Raw genomic sequence first — 19336 nt, 5'->3', positions numbered from 1 at the left:
AACAGCTTAAGCTCTGTACAGTTCAAAAACGAGGCATATTAGTTCCTATTATTGAGTACATTTAAATTAAAATGTGCTTTTAAAAGTAAAAAAGGGTAGGTTACTGTTCTTAAAAAGTAAAAAAAATAATAATAATATAACTCCTGGTTTATTAGCACCTGGAAATGTTGCCTGGACCGCATAAATATAGGCGTAATGTCATCATATTCATAAATGTGCAAATAGAAAAAAAACAACAGCAAATTAAGAAAACATCTTCATCTGTTTGACAGCACACGTGTTGCAATTCTTAGATTACAGCATGAGCAACAAATAAACAATCTGAATAATTCCTACTTTAGGTAATCTATAAGTTAAATGAGCCGTAATCAATTAATTTCCTAATAACATATCAGTAACTAAAGATCCAAATGTATATGTTAACTACCACAATAGTTAAAGTTATGTACTTAAGCTTCCTGTTGTCTATTTGCTTAAGTTTTCATTATTTTATGACTTTACATATTGAGGCACAGTATTTTAACATGAAAGAGTAATGATGCTTGATAACCAGATTGAAAATTTTATTTGAAAATTCAACAACAACATGTTAGATCCAATTTATGAAGACACTTTCATTGTTTTCAATAAACTTGTAAATAGACAAAATACATATTAGCCAATAGAAGACTTGTAAAGCATTTATTTTAATACAACTTCCATGATGACTTTTATAAAGCATAATGACATTGTGTAGTGCTGTTATGCAAACACCCGCATGCAGAGAGAAAGAAAGAGCATATTTATTTTAATAAAAACTAATGAAAAAATCCAACAGGAACAACACATACAAGTTTTAATGACCTGATTAGTTCCATTCAGACTATATAAATTTTATTGTCAAGATAAATTCTTGACAAATTTGATAGACTATCCTGTCATTAAGAAGCTGTATGAATGACAAATGTCTTACAAATTGTCTATATATTGTTTCTCCTTAAAAAAAAACTCTTTGGTTCTGTTTGCAGTATGCTTTGGGTCATTTTCCATCTGCTATGTGAAGCGTTGTCCAATGAGTTCTGAAGCACTTGCATAATATGAGCAGAAAATATTCTCTGCAACACGTCAGAATTCATCCTGCTGCTTTTGTCAGCAGTCACATCATCAAGCAGTCATACATGCCCACACCATGACACTGCCACCACCATGCTTCACTGCTAGGATCATGTGCAGTTCCTCTCCTTCTCCATACTGTTCTCTTCCCATCACTCTGGTACATGTTGTTTTTGATCTCATCCACCTATAGGATGTTGTTCCAGAATTGTAAAGGCTTTTTTTATAACTCTAATCTGGCCTTCCTGTTTTTGAGGCTAACCAATGGTTTACATCTTGTGGTGAACCCTCTTTATTCACGTAGTCTTCTCTTGATTATGAAGTGGACTCGGACACACATACACCTTTTAGAGAGTGTTCTAAAAAAGGGACTAAGCAGAGAATAAAATGAATAAATCTATGAATGAATGAATTTAAAATCCTGCATTGTGCTGTTCAGTAAAACAATTTTCATATAAAAGCTACCAAAATATCATAAAATGCTAGACTATAAGCTCCACATTATAAAAGTGTGCAAAAATGTTTTATTCATTGTCATAAGACATTCTAACATTAAACATTAATACAACAAAATAATCTAAAAACAAATACCTATAAGAGCAGAAGTTTAGATCCCCAAACTATTTTGATTACCCTATTACAGTGGTTCTCAAACGTTTTTCATCAAGTACCACCTCAGAAAAAATTGGTCTTTGCAAGTACCATAATGAGCAGTTTTGAAATACAGTAGCGTATTAGGTCTAGTAAAACAGCTTAAGCTCTGTACAGTTCAAAAACGAGGCATATTAGTTCCTATTATTGAGTACATTTAAATTAAAATGTGCTTTTAAAAGTAAAAAAGGGTAGGTTACTGTTCTTAAAAAGTAAAAAAAATAATAATAATATAACTCCTGGTTTATTAGCACCTGGAAATGTTGCCTGGACCGCATAAATATAGGCGTAATGTCATCATATTCATATATAAATCATTTTTGATAATTTATTAAATATATGTAGCATGTACATATTACATATTTGATTCATCCGCGTTCCACTAGAAGGAAGCCTGCGTACCACTAGTGGTACACGTACCACAGTTTGAGAACCACTGCACTATTACGTTATACATGATACAAACTGTCAAGAAAATACAATTCTAGGTTTAAAATCCTAATTTATAAACAGAAAACATGAAATATGTTAAGAATTCTGGCTAATACCAAATAATATTCCAGGTGTAAATAAAAACAGTGAGACACAATCCCCCAAGTCACATTTTAGTATAAACAGTGTAAGTCTAAACAATTACTTTCAAATTACAGAAACAAATGATGTATTACGCTTTACATTTTGAGAGAAATTTACAAATGCAACCAAAGCACAGGATAGCAATAAGTAAATGACTTTAGGTAACCGTCAATCCAAAATATTAAGCATGATCACTAGACACAACATTACTATGTTTTTTGTAAATGTTGATCAGCAATAATGATCATGTGGAAATTACTGCTTTTTGCCTTGGCATGACTTTTTACTGTCTGCATACAATACAAAGGCAGAGGACAGTAACTTCAAAATTGGGGTCAAAGGTCAGGTGTGAGCTTGAGATTTTTTTAATGCTGATTAAAGTCATTACTAAAACATTTTGTTCTAAAAAATCTTTGAAGTCACTCTAGATCTTTTGCCTTTGTAGGGCAGTGCTGCACAGATAATCGAGATAATGTATAACACATGTAGAGGTAAACCATTTATTAATGATAAAATAGTGGTCAAGAGAGTTAAATTCACTTCAACTTAACAAAAAATGTGCAAATAGAAAAAAAACATCTTCATCTGTTTGACAGCACACGTGTTGCAATTCCTTGATTACAGCATGAGCAACAAATAAACAATCTGTATGATTCCTACTTTAGGTAATCTATCTAAGTTAAATGAGCCGTAATCAATAAATTTCCTAATAACATATCAGTAACTAATGATCCAAATGTATATGTTAACTACCACAATAGTTAAAGTTATGTACTTAAGCTTCCTGTTGTCTACTTGCTTAAGTTTTCATTATGTTATGACTTCACATATGAAGGCACAGTATTTTAACATTAAAGAGTAATGATGCTTGAAAATTTTATTTGAAAATTCAACAACAACATGTTAGATCAAATTTATGAAGACACTTTCATTGTTTTCAATAAACTTGTAAATAGACAAAGTACATGTTAGCCAATAGACGACTTGTAAAGCATTTATTTTAATACAACTTCCATGATGACTGTTGCAAAGCATAATGACATGGTGTAGTGCTGTTATGCAAACAGCCGCATGCAGAGAGAAAGAAAGAGCACATTTATTTTAATAAAAACTAATGAAAAGATCCAACAGGGACAACACATACAAATTATAATGACCTGATTAAGAAGTAAAGTCCCATTTAGACAATACAAATTTTATTGTCTAGATAAATTCTTGACAAATTTGCCAGACTGTCCTGTCATTAAGAAGCTGTATGAATGACAAATATCTTACAAATTGTCTGTTTATTGTTTCTCCTTAAAAAAAAAAAAACTCTGGTTACTTTTGCAGTATGCTTTGGGTCTTTCTCCATCTGCTCTGTGAAGCGTCGTCCAATGAGTTCTGAAGCACTTGCCTAATATGAGCAGAAAATATTCTCTGAAACACGTCAGAATTCATCCTGCTGCTTTTGTCAGCCGTCACATCATCAAGCAGTCATACATGCCACCACCATGCTTCACTGCTAGGATCATGTGCAGTTCCTCTCCTTCTCCATACTCTTCTCTTCCCATCACTCTGGTTAATATATGATAAAAAATAAGCTTCTGATTTATACAACTGACAGTTGGTAAATACACTACAAAAATGATTTTCTTTCTTATAGTTTTTGTGTGATTTTTAGTCCAAATATCTAAAAATTCTTAAACCAATAAACATTTTCTTGAAAGATTTTTAGTCAAAATTATGTGAATTTTTCATTAAAAAAAGCTCAATAATCTGCCAATTAGGGTAATTGAAAAAAAAGATTGTTTTAGGTTTTAAATAAGATTATTTTACTTATCTCATTGGCAGATTAATTTGTTTTACAAAAAAAAATTCACTTAATTTAGAATTATTTCTGAAAATTTAAAAATTTATATGCGAGTATGTCTAGAAAATGCTTCCTGATTTACTTTGATTTTAATTTAAATAGATGTTTCAAGTTATTTGAACTACAAAATACAATATGAATTTTTTTCAGTATTAACATTTATATCCAATTTAAAAAAACGTATCTTTATTGTCACTATGTTTGACTGTTGGGCAGCGTCTTGTGCCTGAATATTAATAAAAATAAGTATGTTATTGGCTACTTCCAGCTGCTTTTGTTTCTGCCAGCCCATATTAATGTTTTGTGTCTAATTATTTAGATTTGTGGCAAGTAGTCATATAAAAAGTTAGATCAATAGGAAGTTGTTTCTGCAGAATAATATTTAGAATTGTCTTAAAACATATATTTTATGATGTAAGCAACACAGCTACAGCGAATAAAATCGATAATGTGTGTTTTAAATTTATAGTGTGCGAATTATCAAGGATTGACGATAATTTGTCATATTGTTTGCACCAAAGGGGCCCCAAATAAAATCCTGCTTAGGGGCCCCTGAAGGCTTGGGCCGGCCCTGCTCTGGTACATGTTGTTCTTGATCTCATCCACCCATAGGATGTTGTTCCAGAATTGTGAAGGCTTTTTTTATAACTCTAATCTGGCCTTCCTGTTTTTGAGGCTCACCAATGGTTTACATCTTGTGGTGAACCCTCTTTATTCACGTAGTCTTCTCTTGATTATGAAGTGGACTCGGACACACATACACCTTTTAGAGAGTGTTCTTAATCTGTCCAACTGTTGTAAAGGGTGTTTTTTTCACGAGGGAAAGAGTTCTTTGGTTGTCCACTACTGTTGTTTCCGTGGTCTTCTGGTTCTTTTGGTGTTGCTGAGGTCATTATTGTGTTCTTTCTTTTTAAGAATGTTCCAAACAGTTGTTCTGGCCTTATATGAGGTTTCTGCTATATCTCTGATGGGTTTGCTTTGTTTTTTTCAGCCTAGTGATGGCTTGCTTGACTGATAGTGACTGCCCTTTGGATCTCATCTTGAGAATTGACAGTAACAGATTCCAAATGCAAATAGCACACTTGAAATGAACTCTGGGTATTTTATCTGCTCGTTGTAATAATGAGTGACAATGAGGGAATAACAGACACCCGGCCATGGAACAGCTGAGAAGCCAATTGTCCCATTACATTTGGTCCCTTAACAAGTGAGAGGCACATATGCAAACTGATGTAATTCCTACAGCGTTCAGCTAGTTTGGATGTAAATAACCTGAAATTAAAGCTGACAGTCTTGCAGTTAAAGCACGCTTAATTGTTTAATTTCAAATCCACTGTGTTGGTGTTTAGAGGCAAAACTGTTAAAATTGTGCCGTCCCGATATTTAGCTAACTGTATATATACCTGCAAGATGCATAGGTGATAAAGTCCATAATATCTGTTAAACTGAATAAAGAACAATCTGAGTCAAATCAAGATCATAAAAGACAACAAGCTACACATAAGTACAGTTTAAAATTCTTGATGCAGTGTGTGTGTGTGTGTGTGTGTGTGTGTGTGTGTGTGTGTGTGTGTGTGTGTGTGTGTGTGTGTGTGTGTACTTCTTACATAATGAGTAATTTAAGGGTTAATATGTGTCCTCTCACAGATCCATCCATGGGCAGTCTTGCAGGCACGAGAAAAGTACTTTGTTTCAGCCACTACAGCGCAGTTGATGCTGTCAGACCCAAACCTAAAACATTCAATGTTTCAACATCAGAAATTGTACTTTGAATAATTTATGCTCAGTGTATCTATGATACTAACTGTATAAAGTAAATTAGTGATCACTCACCCATTTGCCACTGAAGGGTCGTCAATCCATTTCCAGTCTCCATCTGTCTGTCTCCAACCAACCCATAAAGTGTTATTCTGGAGAAACTTTTTCAAAAAGGTCTGTAATGATAAAATATAGGCCTATGCTATTTTGTGCCTGTATAAAACATGATTACAATTTACTTGACCACATTTTAATGTTCAATTAAAGACAAAATAAATAAAAAAAATCAGTAGCATCAGTGTAGATCAGAGGTTCAAATCTCAGGAAAAAAATGGCAGGATGCAATATCACAGGATGATTAAAAAAAATGACTAAGTTACATTTTAATAATAATAAAAAAATAACAACAACCATATCTCTTAACAGAAATACACATAAAATGCTAATGAATGACAAGATCTCCACCTCCTGACTCATGTGAAATCATGCATTTTAATATAGCACAGTACGTCATTGACACAACCACTGTGACGATTCCCTAAACTGCAAAAGCTTTAGAATATATGAAGGTAGACTTTAAATTAATTTATGCTAAATATGAGCGGCCCAAGTCATAAAAGAATATTTTGTAATTTTTTCACAAGGAAAGGATTCCCTAAGACTGAGCCCGTTTTAAATGAAGAAGCAGAAAACACAAGTCCAACTCTAAAATAAAAGCAAATTAAAATCTTTAAACCAGTAAAGTTGCGAAGTAGCCTACATGCAGATTCACAATTCATCCACACAATTCATTTAGGTTGTTTTAACACATTTCCCAGAGATGGGTTGTGGCTGGAAGGGCATCCGCTGCGTAAAAACTTGCTGGATAAGTTGGCGGTTCATTCCGCTGTGGTGACCCCTGATTAATAAAGGGACTAATTTGACAAGAAAATGAATGAATGTTTTAACACAAATTGATTGAGTTAACTTAATAATAAGTGGATTTGAGCACAAGATAATTAAGCTGTCCCCCTCAAAAAAATAAGAATTGTGTTGTTTCAGCTGGTTCTCTGATATCTACATATAGGCATGTGGCTTAGGTAAGTTAAAAACGCTCCAGAAACACTATTTAATGCAAATTATTTATTACTCCAGAAAATATCCCTAAAATCATAAGCTCATTATCAACTATTTTTGGAACGGAAGTGAGCTATGCTCTGACGCTCTGCAGCTCAGTGTCTGCTTTCTCATTTACAAACACAGACATGGTATACATGGTTTACACTCCTTTGTAATGTACTTTACACTGTAAAAATTGCTTGTTATTTGTCCCTACCCTACCCCACTCCACACTAAAGCCTAAACTTAACCCTCACAGGAAGCCTGTAACAAATTTAAAATTGTATCAAAAGTCATTATATGAATCTTAAGCATTTTGATTTACAGGCACACAAAGTTAATAAAGTACAACAAATTCATACCTCTTTCATTATACAACTTTGTGTCCCTGTAAATCACAAAAACCTGTACACAAACACATACACTGCAAAAAGTGCTTTTCTTGCTTAGATTTTTTGTCTTGTTCGTAGTCTAAATATCTAAACTTTCTTATATCAAGAGAAATTTTCTAGACAAGCAAAACATATTGCTTTTATTTGAAAAATAATATGCCAATATCAAGTGAGTTTATCCTTAAAACAAGGCAGATAATCTGCCAATGGGGTAAGCAAATTAATCTTGTTTTTTCTTTTGACGTAAGATTATTTTGCTTACCCCATTGGCAGATTATCTGGCTTGTTTTATGGAAAAATTCACTTAATATTGGCATATTATTTCTTAAAACAAGACAATAGGGTTTGCTTGTCTAGAAAATTCTTCTTGATTTAGGAGTTTTTAGATATTTGGACTAGATACAAATCAAAAAATCTAAGGAAGAAAAGCATTTTTTGCAGTGTACAATGTGACTCATGTGACTTGACTGTAATTACATTTTTCTAAAATGCAGTTCTATATATATGATCCACGTCAAGGTTTAAAAATAAAAAAGTAAAATCATTTAAAAGCTTTTATAAGATCTGAAATACTGTAGTGTTTCAATAACTGTAGTAGATGAACAAACAAAATAATTTCTTTGTTGCTTACTGTTTCCTCTGTTGTCTTTGCGATGACCAGATCTGCTTTTCTCTGTTGACAGTCTCGTCTGCTGTCCTCCCAGCTCTTCTTCTCAGATGAAATATAATAGAAACTGGAGCTGTAGTAAATCCACTTAAAGTTGTCAGCACGCTGATCTGTTTATAACAAGAGTTTAAAAATGAATTTAAATAAGTCAATCTCCATAGTCATGTCAGGATGAGCTGATAAAACATCAAAATAGTCCACACGACTATAATCATTTAACATCTCATGATGTAAAAAGATGCATTTTTACATCATGAACTCAATTCTCCCATGGATTTTCAAATATTACTTTCATCCTCCCAGATGCCTTGTTTTTTATTCCTTGTTCCTTATGCCTGTGCTCTCTGCTCAGCTTGTTTGTCCACAAAGTTAGCCTCATTTGTTGCGCTAGTTATTGGTTTTTCACCACCCCCATGGCTTTTTTTACCATGGATTCAACAACCCTTTTAAACTGACCATGGTGGTTTATGAGGGACATTAAGTGAGTTCCTAAATTATGACCCGACAAAATGTTGATCCCCTTCAGGACACCACTCCATTTTGTTTGCCACACCAGTTATAAGGTCCAGCACTCCATAGTCTCGCTCCATCATAACTACCGTGGGCATGGTCACTGCCCCAGGTCATCACCCTAGGCTAATATATCAGAGACTCATAGCCTTGCCCATTCAAGGCCACAGTTCCTGAGCCTCCACCTGCCATGGTCACAGTACCATAGCACTCTCGCATCATAACTTCTGCTCATGAACCATGCCTCACCATGATCACAAACCCAAAAGCTTGCCCTGTTTGTGGCCACCATCTCAGGTTGTCGACCAACCACAACTGTTGTACTTAAATCTCATCCTTTCATGCGAGCTGTCCTGAGTTGCATCGGCTTCCCTTGCTTCTACTTTCTGCCCTGCCTCAGTGAACGTCCCCCACATAGACCTGGTCCCTAATCAATTGTTTGCTTTTGCTCTACTTCTCTTCTTGACTCTTTATATTGGAGGATCTGGAAGCTGCTGCTTTCTGTGGTTCAAAGTTTCATTAGTGCAGTAACTTCTAGCTATTTCTACACTGTAAAAATGTAAAAGTTGAAATTACTTTGTTTTTTGTTGGTTTGGCAAAAATCTGTACAAATGTCTGTACTACTACATTTAACACATTTACTTGACCCTAATAAAAACAATTCTCTATTAAGTTAAAAAGATGAGCTTTGTGAGCAAAACTGTTCAGAAAGACTTTTAATGTGAATTTTCTTCTCACATTTTCCTAGTTCACTCTACAAAAAGAAACGCTTAGCGCAGATGGACTGTTTATTTGTCTTTAACTATTTAACTGGCATATACTGTATATGGAAGGTTTTTCCTACCAAAATGAAAACCCAAATGCCCAAAAATATCAAACAAAAAAAATCAAACTCTCAAAACAACTACCCAAATGATAAATCAAACAATCAAATAATGTGTCAGCATTCATTCTCAAAACAGAAATCACATGTATTTGATATTTAATTTTCATGAACGACTCTTGTAATAATTAAATGACAAATCAAATGCTCAAACTATAATTCAAAGGGAGGAACCGGTTTCTGATCTCCTGATTACACACACACAGCTGAAAGCTCATGATGGACTATATACTAGGACTATAAAGACACCTCATTCACACAGACCTCTTTTGCCGAGTCTTGTTTTACCCTGTGAAGCATTACAAAGCATTTTTCCCTGTTTGTCCTGCCATGTTTTGATACTTGTCTTTTTTACCATTATTCCTGTTGTACCTTCTGCCCTTTTTCTAATTCTGTATCTAATAAATGTTTTGTTTAACATTTGTCTGTTTTTGTTGTTGTTGTTGTTGTTCTGATACCTACAGTAGTATCAGTATTTCCAAAAGATTTATTTTGTTCCCTGTTGCTGTTATCTTCAGATATTTTTGGTCTGTGCAACTGATGTTTTCAAACATTGAGTGCACGAGAAAAAGCGAAAGGAAATAAGGATTGTGTATTTTTTGTTCACTCATCTTCAGGTATTCCAGTTCTGCAGACAAATAATGTTCAGTTGGCACAACTTAAAAAGTTTTGTTACAGAGTAGTTCACCAGAAAACTAATAATCTTATGTTAATCCAAATAAATATTTTTTTGTATTACTGACAAATAATTTTTTGATTTCAAAAGTTGAGAGAACAAGAAAAAGCATTTTGTTGTACTGGCTTAAATTTTTTACAGTGTATGAACAATGAAATAATTTCTCAGGGGTGAAACGGCCTTTAAATTATGATGATGTGTGGAAATAAAAAGAGTTGTAGACTGTTGAAGACAAAGAAGTATAGTCAAGACATACTGGGGATGATTAAAGGGAACTTTACCCTGTTCATGAAGCCATTGACGTAGCTGGTTCTGCTCATTCCCTATCTTGTCTTTTTCTTTGATCAGGTCTTTGTTGAGTTTTGATATCTGCTCTTTTTCTTTGGTCAGGTCATCGTTGAGTTTTGATATCTGCTCTTTTTTTTTGGTCAGGTCATCGTTGAGTTTTGATATCTGCTCTTTTTCTTTGGTCAGGTTTTTGTAGAGTTTTGATAACTTCTCTATTTCTTCAGTCAAGTCATTGTTGCGATTCAGTATCTCTTCTCGTTCTTCATTGAGTTCAGTGATGTGTTTTAGTAAGTGTTTTCTCTGGATGCTAAAATACACACAGAGGACTATTAAAGCAGTCAGCAGAAGAACACACAGCAAACCCAAACAGACTTCAACTGCTCTCTGCTTTCTGCTCTTCACTGAGACGCTTCCTGAGGATGAAAAACACGAGAATACATTTCAACACCTCACATTTATGATTGTTATAATTTATGATTGTTATATAATAAATAAAGTACCTGTGAGTCGAAGTGGCTGTTGATTCTCTCTACATGTCCTCAGCTCAAGACTTCCTTCATGGTCTACATTTTGATAAATAGCCTCGGGGATCTCGGAGTCGGTCATTATGAACATTTTTTTTTTAGTCTGCATTGGTCTTCTCTTCTCTTCTCTTCTCTTCTCTTCTCTTCTCTTCTCTTCTCTTCTCTTCTCTTCTCTTCTCTTCAGTTCTATGTTCTTAACATACAAACTTCTGTAAAAACTTTTCACACCAGCTAACCACTTTTCACAAACACTTTACCAAGCCGCATTAAAAGAAGAAAAAATAATCTAGTCTACATTTCCCCCCAGCTTTAACTGGTTCCCTAATCGTGTTTTTCTACTAAACATGACATTGTTTATTGCTAATATTGTTTACCCAACAAATTGACAATTAGATTAAGCTCCTCTATTGTAAGTCACTTTATAAAAGTTCTACATGACTAAATGTAAATAACTACATATTAATTAACAAGATTTAAAGCTCATGATCACATGACAAAGACGTGTGTGCATTTTTTGACTTTGTCTTTTAGTTTGCTGTTACTTCCTCATGTTTTCATGTTATTTGTGTTGGCTACCTTGTATGATCATTGGCTCATCAGATTCCTTGTCCATACATTTAATTATTTATTGGACACTTGAAGAGTTCAGATGCTAAGGTGACTAATTTCAGATAAGCAGAGTCTAAACCTTTCATCTAAAATGCAATAGTATCTGGATCCAGCTTTTATGATTCAAGCTGAGATTGCATGGCTCAGAGATGCAATGTCAGACACAATGCACTCAACTGAGCTAGTGATGTCACTGTGAGGGGTAGGGTTAGGGGTGGGGTTAGGTGAGCACATTAACAACAAAAACAATGGATGCAGCTCAGATTGCATCTACACGCAGTCTGTAGCCAGACCCATCTCCTAAAATAAGCATTTTTCTCAGTGTAGGTTCAGTAATTTCACTTTTATAGTGATTAATATGTTTTTTTTCATTGCCTTTAAAGTGTAATAACTGAACAAATAAAGGAGGCTGACAGAACAGTCAATAAGTTTATAAGAAAAATCCTGACTCTTCACTTTCATCCAAAACAGGGAATAAATGAGGCAACACAGTGGTTCAGTGGTTAGCACTGTTGTCTCACAGCAGGAAGGTTGCTAGTTTGAGTCCCAGCTGGGCCAGTTGGCATTTCTTTGTAAAGTTTGCATGTTTGCATTTTCTCCAGGTGGTCTGGTTTCCCCTACTGCCCAAAGACATGCGGTATAGGTGTGTGTGTAGGTAGGTGTGTTTGGGGTAACATATGGGTAATTGGTGGCAACTTCTGATAAATCAGGGACAATCAGGCAAAGCTTTCTCAATGTTATTTGTGTCAAACAATTTTTTATTTTATTTATTTATTTATTTATTTGATGAAATGAACACTGCTCAGAACTCCCTGCGCCAATACACTGTTCCCATTGTTGTTCTGTCCCCACGGGTTCTGTCCCCACTATTTGCAGGAGTGAGATGGTGTGTGACAACAAGTAGGGGATTCATATTTGGTTTTAGACCATTGAAAAAGGGTACAATGCAAAAACAACTGATGGTATAATTTATTAAGAATAAAAAGGTTACCAATAATGACAATCTAAAATAATATCATAATATATTTAACTCTTACAAAATTCAAGGCATGTAAACATTTTTGTTAAAATATTACAGTCACTGCAGGTGTCCTCAATGTTGCTGTTTTGATAGTAAAAACAGACATTTCAACATGGTTTGTTCTTCTGCTAAAATAATAGAATTAGATGGAAATCTGAATATCTCTGTTAATGAACCATACAGTACCATAAAAATAAAGATACCAAACGGAAAGTTTAAGAACTAAAATTTAAAAGAATTTTGAGATATATGGGATCTTGTTGAGATACAGGCATGCAAACAGGGAACACCCAACACTACATACAGCAACAGCACACAGCAAACGCAGTATACATACATTACATTTTGCACTTTAGCTTTCAGGAAAATGGAAATTGTATAGCAAAATCAATATGAGATTTTTTTACAGAATTGATGCAGAATTATCCAAAACCATACAGAGTAACAAAACATTATTACAAGAAAAGAAAAAAATAAGGTTTCAAAAAGTAATGCTGTCAAAAATCCTTCATTCAGTAGGTTTACTGTATTTTTTATTCCAGTAATGACTGATTAATAATAATGAGTCTTCTCGCAGATCCATCCATTGTTGGAATTACAGGCTGAGGTATAATAGCCTCCTGCAGCCACTACAGCACAGTTAGAGCTGTCAGTCTTGGACCTAAAACATTCAATTATATTTAGGATTTGGATTTTAAATATTTTTAGGAAACTTAAAAACTAAAGATCTATTCAGTTTAGTGATCACTCACCCATTAGTCAATACAGTGCCATCAAGCCATTTCCACACATCTGTCTTTGTCAGACCAATCCAGAAATTCCTGTCAACAACTTTCTGGAAAAACGTCTGTAAGAATAAAACATATAGGCCAATGATACTTCATGTCAGTGTGTTACAAGCTAAATTGATCTTAAACACAAAATCGTTTTATTGTCACTCACTTTCTCCTCTGGGCTCTTTATGATGGCCAGATCTGCTCGTCTCTGCTGACAGTCTTGTCTGCTGTCACTCCAGCTCTTCATCTCAGATGAAATAAAATACAAACTGTTGTTGTAGCAAATCCATCTAAACTTATCAGCAGGCAGATCTGTCAATATAAGCAATTTAGAAACAGTTAAACAGTCAAGTCTGATTAAAACAGTCAGAAATAACCCATGACTCCAGTCAAGGCCAGCAAGCAACTTAAAAGAAGTCTAATAGACATTCACACAGATGTCTTTGCTAAGACAAGGCTAAATTGGGTCTGTCAGTGAAAGACGTTTAACAATAGACTAGTCATAAAACCGACAGCTAATGAATGACTAAACATGTCTGTTTGTTTGTTTGTTTGTTTGTTTGTTTGTTTGTTTGATTGATTCTTTATATGAATTCTTGATTTTTATTGGAGGAAGCATTATCACAGGCTTAATTAGCTGTATGGTAACCGTTTAATTACTTTAAAATTAAAAGCAACCATTTAAAAAACATGTACCTTGTTCATATGGCCACATTTTCCACTTGTCATTCCGTAACTGGTCTCTTTCTTTAGTCAGGTCATTGTTGTGGTTCAGTAACCGCTCTCTTTCTCCTTTGAGGTTAGTGATATTAGTAAAGATCTGCTCTCTTTCTTCAGACAGGTCATTGTTGTATTTCAGTAACTGCTCTCTTTCTTCAGTCAGAACCTTGTTGTCATTCAGCAGCTGCTCTTGTTCTTCATTAAGTTTAGTGATGTGTGTTAGTAAGTGTTTTCTCTGGATGCTAAAACACACACAGATCACTATTACAGCCGTCAGCAGAAGAGCACACAACAAACCCAAACACTCTTCCACTGCTCTCTGCTTTCTGTTCCTTCTTGAGACGCTTCCTGAGGGTGAAAAACACAAGATGTTGACTTTTTATTACCTCTTATGATAGTAGAAAAAAAAAAAATCACGTACGTACCTGTGAGTTGAGGTGGCTGGTGTTTTTCTCTATGTGTCTTCAGATCTACACATCCTTCAGTATCTTTAGTATTAATATTTTGATAAATAGCCTCGGGTATCTCTGACTTGGTCATTGTGATGTTGAGTAAATGGTGGTTTTAGGCTGCACTGCTCTTCTTTTCAGTTCCTTCAAGCTTTCACTTCTAAAAAAACGTTCACAAACACTTTCCGCAAGCACTTAACCACTCAGAACAAGAAAAAAAAAAAGAATTGTCGGCATGTCTCCTTTGCTCTAGCTGGTTCCTTAATCTAGCTTTTCTAATAAACAAGCATTGCTTATTGCTAATATTGTTCACACTTATGAAACAGTAAATTGTTTGCGCCCCACTAATATGTCACTTTAAAAATTTCAAATGTAAATAACTACATTGTTAAAAAGTTAAAGCTTGCATGATCATATAACAAAAATGTGTGACTTTCGTTTGACTTTGGTTCTGGTTCTTTGAGTTTGTTATGTCTTCCTTTTATCGGTAAGCCTGTAGGGGCATTGGCACGTAATGACAGTTTAGATCATCAGATTCATTGTCCTACTGTGGCAGTTATGTGCACCTTGACACTACACTATATTTACATTTAATCATTTAGACTCAAGGACACTTGAGTTCAAATGCAAAAGCCTCTGTGGCATCTGAAATCTTCTACAAATAGCATTTCCTCAGTGTAGGTTATGTGGGTTCACATTAATAGCAATGAACAAGTTATTTTCAATGTCTTTAAAGCAAAGTAACTGAACATAAAAATAAAAGGTTGAGAAAATGCTAATCTTATAAGAAAAATGCAGACCTTTCACTTTTATACAAATTAATTTAAAAATGAGGAGAACCACAGGATCTATTAGATCAACAAGGAAGAAATACATCAATACATTTCCCAGCTAATCTCAAAGTTTCTTTTAAAAATTAAGAGTAAAATAAATGTTTCTTGCATTAATGGGTCAGCTGCTGACTAAAAAGATCTGTTAACTGTTTTTAGGAAATAGTCATTTGAAATTATTTTGTGCCTTTTTGGAATACACAACCAAGAGATCTTGACTTGCAGAACACAAGTTTCTAAAAGTCACAAAAGTCTGAAGTAGTAGATTTAGGTAACTGAATGCAGAACCAGTGATTATTTTATACATCCCTGAACATAAATGCCTTGAATGTGATGCAAGCAGCAATTTTAAAGAGCCCATATTATGGGTTTTTGAAAATTCCCCTCTATGTAGTGTGTAACACAGCTCTAAGTGAAGTGAAGTATCCAGCTAAGGCTTAAATCTGTAAGAGTACAGTGTTTAAAACGGTGGATTCATCTAAAAAAAAGAGTCGACTCATAGTGCTTCAAACGAGTCGCCTTGATACCGAGTCATTAGGTGTTTCGCCATGACGTACGAACGAAACCAAGTTATTCACGTGCACGCGCAAACCCGGGAGATTTGAAACCTGAGGCCCCGCCCTCTGACATAGAAACCCAGACACACACACCCACAAACACACACAAACATGCCGGTCGATTGAAGTCACACTGCAGATGGATATTATCGAGTCTCTACCCAAAGATGAAACCTCAGCATTATAACCAAGCAGTTGGAAACTACTGGAAACTTCTGCAAACTACATGCTACAAAGAATACTTCATCAGCGTTTGTTAAAGGAAGGATCAGTAAAGAGTAGGGTTGGGCATCTAAGCTATAATGCCGATCCGATACGCATCTCGATGCAAAAAATACGATCCGATATATTAGCGATACATTTGTGACATATTGCGATGCAACACGATACGATTCACACCCATATCACGATACGATGCGATATTTCAGCACTAACTAATTAGATCAAGTTTATGAGATGATGTGAAAGAGGATGCTGTGCCATTGAATGAGTTTGATTATTTATAAACCAAGCAAAACCAAGACTTTTTTTTACAAACTGGCTCTTCTCTCAGAGCCAGAGTGTCAGTTTACAGTAGAGGGCCATTTTAGAACATATAGCACATATTATTTAAGTATTTTCAAAATAAACAGAATGTATAAGTGCAATATATATTTAAAAATATGTATATATTTGCACTCTTTTAACATAAATAAATTTAGCATTGCACAACAAGAATTGTGATTTAACTTTTCATATATGAAAACAAGTTTTACAAAGATATATTTTGCCACTGATTATTCAAAACTTAAGGTCGTGAACTAGCAGTGTTATGCTGCTTTGAAACATCACTGTCACTGTAAACAACAGGCTAATAAAAATATAACAAACCAGCAATCTTCTTGCTGTGAGGTGGTCAAACTACCCACTGTGCCACCGTGACACCCAATTATTTTTATCATTATTATTATTAATATTATTATTATTATAATTAAATAAAAATTAACAGGAGGAGGTGTTTAAAACCTTCGTTCTCCGTGACACTAGGCTGAATATCTTTGCAGATGAACAATGCAATAGCATTCGTTATTGGCGTAGAGCGAGAAGAACTGTTACGCATGGAAAAAAAACTTGCAATGCTTTTCTCACCACTTTTGGAGCTGGTTGAAGCAGTGCGAAAGCCGGGGATGCAGAAACACTGGAAGATGCTTTCACAACAACACCGTGGCGCCGCTTCAAGTGAGATTTCAGATTAGTCATACTGCCCGCGTATTTTACAGATGCGCGGCACATTTTGCAAATTGCATCTGTCCTGTCATGTCTTCCATCCTTAAATCCATAATGTTGCTTGCCATACTTTAGATTTAAAACTCAGTGGGGAATAAAATGTTTGTTTTGCTTCTCGCGCTTTCTGAGGGCGCTCCACTAGCTTCATCCGCACACCTGATACACTGAGTTGTAGTGTGTGCACATCCGCAAATCCGTTGCTAAGGCTTACTTTATGTAGGTCGATTAAATTATGCGCCAAAAACAGGTTGACAACACTTGTTAATAAATAAAAAATACATTCTATATTAAAAATATAAGCTGTATCTCGGAAAAATCGATGCATCTCGCAAAAACCGATGCATCTCGATTTGCTTCCAAAATTTCATTCATCCTCTGCTGCTCAACCGATGCACTCGCATCGTGCACGCGCATGACCGCGTATCGATACATATCGGTTAATCTTCCCATCCCTAGTAAAGAGTAACTTACTGATGGACGTCAGGATGGGTTTCTTCCTCCATTTCTCAAGTGTAATTACGTGCGATTAAAGTTGTTGCCTCGTTGACTCTAGCTTGCAAATGTATTTAGTTGTGATTTGTTACTTGTAACCGCGTGTACTGTATCAGGTTAACTGGCTATATTCTCATATCGCGTGCAAAGTCACGTTAAAAACGCGGCGCGTGCTGCTTTGTTTACGGAGCTCCGTGGACGAGGGTAGTGTGTGCGTGCGTGTGCGTGTGCGCGCGCTGTCGTCCAGAGGTATGTGTGTGTGTTTGTGTGTGTGCGCGCACGTTGTCGTCCGGAGGTGTGTGTGTGTTTTTGTGTGTGTGTGTGTGTGCGCGCGTGCAAGCGTGCAAGGACGAGGGCAATATGTGTGTTTGTGTGTGTGTGTGTGTCTGTGAAAAGAGCAGAGTGAGAAGCTAGGAGATCTCCTCAACTGTTTTTGGAGTTTTTGCTCAATAAAATAGTTAGTCGTCTGTATTATCAAGTCCATAGTCTGTATTTAAATTGACCCACTGGCAGCTAAAATCCACACCTACACTATCGAGCATGTATGAACTGTGATTACTTTTATATTGCTGATTAGCTGTTGGGCATTTCACTCTCTGACTGAAGGCAGTCGACCAATCGCAACAGACTGTCATTGGTCCAATCAGCGCAGATTATCTTCGCGCTAAAGAGGGGTTTGGGAACAAATTAATCACTAGACGATGCATACGGGAGTCGCTGGAATAATTAGGTAAAAATAAATGCAGATTATAAGACCATGAAAGTGTTTTTTGACCTTGCATGCATATTAGACTGTTGTTGGAGACCCTTACAACCAAGATATGACCCTATTTCATGTATAATATGGGCTCTTTAAGTCAGCGTTGATTAAAAAAAGATGTGTGTCTGGATGTGTGCTTTCTTTGGCTCATTAAAAACATTCTCGCTCAGGTGCAGAGGTTTGATTTACCAGGAGAGCAATAGTCCAGCCTGGACAAACAAAACTTAGTGTAACATGCCCCAATGAGAAGGGTTTTATCTCCCTAAAGTTCTATAAAGCAAATCTGCAAGAGAGGGTGGCTCTATCAATGTATTCTGTATAAACCACTTGGTTCCTGGCTCGGTTTCTGGTTCCTGGAAAGTGTTATTGTTGGTGTGCCTAGCTTGATGAAGAACTAGCTGAATACACAGTTCAGCTTAGCCAGGTTGAGTTGAGAATATGGTTTTTAATTATTACTTGTCCGTGACATGTTAAAATGTTATCAGTGACCATAAGATCACAAGGCCAGAATAACGGTAGAGTTGAGTGCTATTAGCATAGTAGCGATATGGCACACTCTGAATAGCAGGAAAAGTGTCATAAAGATTGAGAAGAGAAATGAGTCTACTGAGTCCTGAGGCAGTAAGTAAGATGAGACAACTTTGAGATTTTATCTACCTAAAAGCCAGGACACCAAGTTGATGGTTGGCCATTGGGCTTTGTCAGTCAGCATCAGTCCGGCTAGTTAAATGAATGTTTCACGTGTTTCCATATTTCACTATATGACAGTGTATGCGACTACATGGAAGTATATGTGAAAAATAAAGGCCTTGATTGATTGATTCCAGCAAGATTACTGACAAATAACTCCAAATTACTCCAAATAACTCTCTTCAGGTTAAAGTCAGAT

At 35.4% G+C, this 19336-nt stretch overlaps 3 protein-coding genes across 4 annotated transcripts in view; 1 reads left to right on the top strand and 2 right to left on the bottom strand.

Annotated features, from left to right (window-relative positions):
* The window catches only part of tctn1 (tectonic family member 1), an 845382-nt gene that overhangs the window by 764910 nt on the left and 61136 nt on the right, over positions 1–19336 (top strand). The gene's annotated exons all lie outside the window — the stretch shown is intronic.
* On the bottom strand, positions 3301–11413 carry LOC141376302 (uncharacterized). Of its 2 annotated transcripts, none has more exons than XM_087270157.1 (6): positions 10944–11413; positions 10437–10856; positions 8051–8196; positions 6005–6105; positions 5779–5902; positions 3301–3876 (listed from the first exon to the last, which is right to left on the bottom strand). In XM_087270157.1, the coding sequence occupies exons 1-5, from the start codon at positions 11074–11076 to the stop codon at positions 5791–5793; spliced, it is 912 nt and encodes a 303-aa protein (XP_087126283.1). In that variant the 5' UTR covers positions 11077–11413; the 3' UTR covers positions 3301–3876; positions 5779–5790. The 2 variants fall into 2 exon arrangements, with proteins under 2 accessions (XP_087126283.1, XP_087126284.1); XM_087270158.1 differs by having other exon boundaries at positions 3301–3715.
* LOC101882781 (uncharacterized) lies at positions 12532–16636 on the bottom strand. The gene is made up of 5 exons (XM_087270178.1): positions 14519–16636; positions 14070–14441; positions 13540–13685; positions 13350–13444; positions 12532–13258 (listed from the first exon to the last, which is right to left on the bottom strand). Exons 1-5 carry the CDS (start codon positions 14631–14633, stop codon positions 13150–13152), a joined length of 837 nt encoding a protein of 278 aa, XP_087126304.1. The 5' UTR covers positions 14634–16636; the 3' UTR covers positions 12532–13149.

Source organism: Danio rerio, chromosome 10 (genome assembly GCF_052040795.2).
Source record: "Danio rerio strain M-AB ecotype USA chromosome 10, GRCz13ab, whole genome shotgun sequence".
Lineage (NCBI taxonomy): Eukaryota > Metazoa > Chordata > Actinopteri > Cypriniformes > Danionidae > Danio > Danio rerio.
This window is presented reverse-complemented; position numbering and strand designations above follow the sequence as displayed.